A 5,278-nucleotide genomic window follows, 5' to 3' on the forward strand; every position below is an offset into this window, starting at 1 on the left:
GCTTCCACATCATTTTCTGTGAGAAATGATTTATCGAAGACATGGCCATAAACAACACGACTCACAAACACACGCAGATGCGTGCGCGCACACGCGCGCACACACACACACACACACACACACACACACACACACACACACACAATGGCTGGCATGCCGGCCGAGAAGCTGACACCCATATTGCTATAAATCAAGAAAAAGGTTGGAGGAGAGGGAGAGGGAGAGAGATAGAGAAGAGGAATATTCCTAAAATCTCTATGCAATGCCTCAATGGGTATAAACACACAGAGGACCATGTGAAGAGAAATGGCAGGAAATGAAGATGGCTATTTGTCACATTTTACGACAATAACATTAATAACAAACAATAAATTTACATGGATATATAAGACGCGGTAGGTAGTGAGAAATCCCTTCTACTTACAATACCCCAGCCCGCGGTGTGGCTCCGGCTGCGGGGCTGTTTTATTGCTGCCTCCCTCTCTTTTTCTCTCTCTCCCTCTCTTTCCCCCTCTCTCTTTTTTTTCTCGGGGTACAGGCTTGTTTTTCAAAGGACAGTTGAATTGTACGTCAGAAACAGGGAGACCGAGCCTGCGATTTTCCTGACGAATACATATCTATTCTGCAACCTCGGCATTAATTATTTAATGAATCACGTGACCAGGAGGGGGAAGGGGGTCTTTCGATTTCAGGCTCAAAGGACCACTATGACCTTCCCCTTCAGGAGGAGAAATTTTCCTGCAAAATAGGTTCCCCCCAACCCACAAATGGAATAGTAGCTAGTTCTCTCTCCCACATTCACATCTGTATCTGCTGAATCTACATTCCCTAACCAGCCCCCCCCAGAACACACACTTACCCACAGCCCACCTCTCCTCTCTCCCTTCTCCTCCTGCTCTGCTTAGTTCGTGGAGGTGCAGAAATAGTCTTCAGGGGCTTCTGGGGGGTGGGGTGGGATGGGCGCAGAGTCCTTCTCCAAGCCCCTGCATTTCTCAGCAACCAGTTCCTCTCTCTGCATCCCCCAACTCTATTCTCTCCCTCACTCCTAGGGTATTTTAGTGGGACCCACTCCCCCTCTTCCTTAAATAACCAACAAAATTTCTAAAGAGACCAGCTTCAAAAGAAGCATTTCATAAGTCCAGATTGTGTATGTATAAAGAATGGGGCTTCTGGCTTTAATTCTCTTTTTAAAAAGATCTTTTGTGGTACCTTTTGAAAGGGCAGAAAAGGGACAGGGTGAAGAGATGACTCGGGAGCTTCCAGAGTTGAGAGTAACCACAAGGGGGACTTGTTTTCGTTGTGTTGTTACTATTATAGGGAACCAAATTCTACTGACTGACTGAGAATATGCTCTAGAGACAAAAGACCTGGACTAAGTTTCCTACACAAAAGAAGTGGACACTCAGTCTCTCTGTACCTATGTCACATCCTGTCTCACCCTTCCCCACCCCCCAACACACCAGTGAAGACAGCTGGAGATTTGAACTGGAGGGGAGGAGAGGGAAAGGGAAGCAAGAGGCTTTGAAGTTGGCCTGACAGCCCTGTCCCCATTTCCCAGGTGTTAGTACCCCTTGCTTCCAAGCAGCAGACAATGGAGACAGATCAATAGGAAAAAGATGAGGGGATTGCATATTAAAGTGTTAAACACTGGTGATGATAGGAGAAATCCAGTCCCTTGGCCTAGAGAGAGAAATGTACGCAGACTTCTTCATCTCAGATATGAACAAAACAAAACAAAACAAAACAAAACAAAACATGCCCCCAAACCTTCACATACAGCTTGGCGCCAGAAGAAGCAGACCAGTTACGACCAGAATCCCAGAACCGGAGTATTTGGCCACGGTGCGGGATGGGGTTGCAAAGGGAAGCAGGGAAGACATTCCTGAAGGAGCCCCTCGCTCACACTCCCAGCCTTATCTTCAGCAGCTCTGGGGCAGCGGCAGCGGCTGGTGGACTGGGAAGAACAGAAATGTTTTGGGGAGGGGGGGGCATGGGGCCCAGGGGCCGTCAGCGGTTTGTTTGGAGGGGTCTGAACCAAAAGCGACTGGATGGGGAGAAGGTTGAGGACCCAGGTGCCCTAACCACCCCCGAAGAAACCACCACCCCCGGGTGGTGTCCGGTCCAGCGGCAGCGGCAGCGCAGCCCCTGCCTCGGGCACTGGGCCGGCCTGGTCCCTTCAGAATCCCTCTCCCAGCCCTCGGGTGGGGGCGCCGGCGGGCCTGGGCTCTGTAGGGGGGTGGTCGGCTTTGATTGTGCAGAAACAAAACCCAGGCTGGTATTGAATTCAGCCCCGCGCCCGGCTCCCATGAGGGCAACTCCCTGCATGGTCCTGGCCAGAAATCCATTAAAACTGGTCCCCCAAAGGAAAGCAGTCCACTAAAGTCTAAAAGAAAAATACTAGGGCGTGGGGAGTGAGGGGGTGGGGGAGAGAAAAGAGGAGAGAGAATATGCTGGAGCATGGGAAGACAGCAATCTCTGAAACGGAGAAATTATTTTTAAGGACGAGCAAAAGAAAAGCCGGTGACACGAAGGCACGCCGGGCAGGTTCTATTAAAATGCCCACACTCTTCGGATCCTGGGAATGTCCATGTTCAAATAAACAAGCGCCCGGGCGTGAGCAGAGTGCTTTCTTGCTGCCGATAAAGCGAACGTTTATACTGTGAGAAAGGCGAGATTGATTTACGAATCTGAACGCGCCTGTTTTATGGCCGATCACAAATCCGTCAGCGCTCAACTCACGCTGGGAAACTTCCCAACTCCGCTTTCCAACCAGACCCCCCCCTCCCGGGCCGCCGCTTCCCAGGGAGACCCACCACGGGCGCTAGGGCTGCCCCGGCGGCGACAGGCTCCGGCAGGACCCGGCAGCCCTACTCTGCCCAGACCGGTGCAAGTTGGAGCGAGGGTGGTGAGGGCCCAGGAACTGGAGGAAGAGAGGTCCAAAGATTCGGAGGATAGAGGTGGCCGCTAGAATTGTAGAAGGTGAGCCCAAGGGGCTGGGGAGCATGCCCGCAGCACTCAGCTCTGCAGAGGATGGGGTCTGGGAGTGAGGGAGGGGGAAGGTCCCTCAGTTCCCACCTGTGGGGCTCAAAGGAACCCCAACCGTCTCTTTCCATTGTTTTCCTCCTCTTTCCCTTTGGTGGACCTCTAATCCTCACATTGCAGAAAGCAGGTTGTAAAGACTCAGGTGACTAGATCTTTATCACCTGAGCCTATAGAGGGCTCACAACTGGTTATCTGCCCTTATGAGTTATGGGTGTACATCGCCCCAAATATTTTCATCCCAGGAGCAGTCCAGCTTGCCTTTCTGCTCACTCTCTTTTCTTACCAAGGCCTCCAGCTCCTGCATTTATTAAACCTCCCAGGGACAAAGGAGAGGATACCAACCAACACCAGTTATTTCTTGCCTGAGACAGTCCCCAAGACATAGGAGACAATTTACAAAACGCAAACCAACACCCCACATACATCCCAGAAAGTTTCTTTCTCTCCTAGTCTTAACTCAAGGGAACACTTCCTTCTTCCCAGCTGGAGTCTGTCTGTCTGTGTGTCTATCTGTCTCTCTGTCTCTATCCCCTCCTAAGAGGATGGCTGCTGGTGTAGATTTTTAAGATACAGCAAGTAGAATATAGATTTGAAAAGGCTCTGTGTTCAGTGTTCACTTCTTAGCAAATCCTCCATACATCTCTCAAAAGTTGCTGGAAACTTTGGTTAACATGGCACAGCTGTCCCTGGCAATGGTCAGAACAGCCTGCACTGACCCTTCTCCCATCTCTCTTGCTCCTCTGGTGGGGGAGGTACTCCGTGGGCTCTGTGAGTAGCTGGGGTGGGATTGGGGAGTGGGGAAGGGGTGAGAGTGATTATAGAAATAGCTTCCTAAACAAAGGGACTTCAGAAAATGGGTTAAGATTTTGTGGATTTGGATAACAGACCTCGAGAGACAGTAACCACAGTGGGGGCCCTGTGTCTCCTTAGGACCCAGGGGTTTGTCCCCCTAGCCCTCTGAAGCCCTTGGACCGCTCATGTCTGCTTCCCTTTGTCTTTCTTCCCTCAGCTCCCTCCAACAAAACAGGAAAGAAGAAGGGATGAACTGGACATGGATGGCAGGGTGAGTCTGCCTGAGGGAAGGAGCTCTGCACAGAGAGAGACAAACACCCTACTTCTCTCCCCCACACGAGCTAAAAAAATTTTTTGTTCCTTTTCTCCCCAATGGACAGTAACAGAAAAACAATCCAGAAATTTCAAGATAGCAAAGAAGGGGTTGGGGGGGCTGGTGGGGGGTGGAGAAGATGGGACATACAACAGCCCAAGGACCCCTCCCTGCGGAGGTGTGACTTTCCCTTCTGGGCAGGAGGCAAGAGCCAACACAATGTCCAGTCTCAGAGAGGTCAAGGGGCTTCCGAGGTCATTTTGTGGTTCTAATACTGAGCTAATCGCCTAGAAAACGTGGCCTCTCCATGAACTCTCTCTCCTGCCAGCCTCCTACTTCCAAAGCCTCAGTGAGCCCCAGGGAAAAAAGGCCAGCACATTCTGGTCTGAGGCAGAGCCCACTGGCTCCCTCACCTTCAGAAGCAGGGCCCCAGAGGGGAGAAAAGAGACCCCAGACCAAGAGAGCAAAAGGAAAGCAAACTAAACTCTGAGCCTCCAGGAAGAAGGAAGGGAGCAAAGTGGAAGAAGAGGAAGATTCCGGCATCACCGAACCTTGCCTGTGAACAGAACAGTTTCCTGCTCCAGAGAGTTGCAAATATTTGTCTAGAATCCCAACCTAGACACAAAAAGAAAAACTGAAGACATCCACCTATACCCCGCTCTGAGGTTGGGGCATTCCATTTTTCCAGGAGGTGGCAGTGACAACTGCTCACTGGTAAACAGACCTGTAGGACACCAGCCCTCAGTGTAGACAAGCAGAGTCACGGAACCCATGGGCCACATGTGCACCTCACCTTGCTACACACACACACACACACACACACACACGCACGTACATGCTGGGGCTCCCAAGGCCCTCCTGCATTTTCTAAAACCAGAAAGCGCTTCTGAGCTGCCTCATAAACAACCTTTTCTGGGGTTTTTCTGGTGCCTAACACCTCAGTCCCAATCAATTCAAACACTCTCCAGGTGTCAGTCCCTGACCCAAGCATCTGTCATCATAAAAGGCATCAAATCTGACCAACCGTCCACCATAAAAACCCCGCAAAGATAGTTGAAAAAGAAAAAGAAGGAGGCGAGAGAGTGTTTCTTCTTTCCCTAGTAAAAAGAGCTCATAAAACGATTAAAAAAA

At 50.7% G+C, this 5,278-nt stretch overlaps 2 protein-coding genes across 2 annotated transcripts in view; both read right to left on the minus strand.

The window, feature by feature from the left end:
* HOXB3 (homeobox B3) overlaps positions 1 to 5,278 on the minus strand; it is a 52,834-nt gene that overhangs the window by 17,352 nt on the left and 30,204 nt on the right. The window lies entirely within an intron of this gene.
* The window catches only part of HOXB4 (homeobox B4), a 6,927-nt gene continuing 4,470 nt past the window's right edge, over positions 2,822 to 5,278 (minus strand). Inside the window, 1 exon segment of the mRNA XM_024744445.1 lies at positions 2,822 to 3,021. Coding sequence (XP_024600213.1) covers positions 2,822 to 3,021 — 200 coding nt within the window.

Source organism: Neophocaena asiaeorientalis, unplaced genomic scaffold (genome assembly GCF_003031525.2).
Source record: "Neophocaena asiaeorientalis asiaeorientalis breed wild unplaced genomic scaffold, Neophocaena_asiaeorientalis_V1.1 scaffold1, whole genome shotgun sequence".
NCBI lineage: Eukaryota > Metazoa > Chordata > Mammalia > Artiodactyla > Phocoenidae > Neophocaena > Neophocaena asiaeorientalis.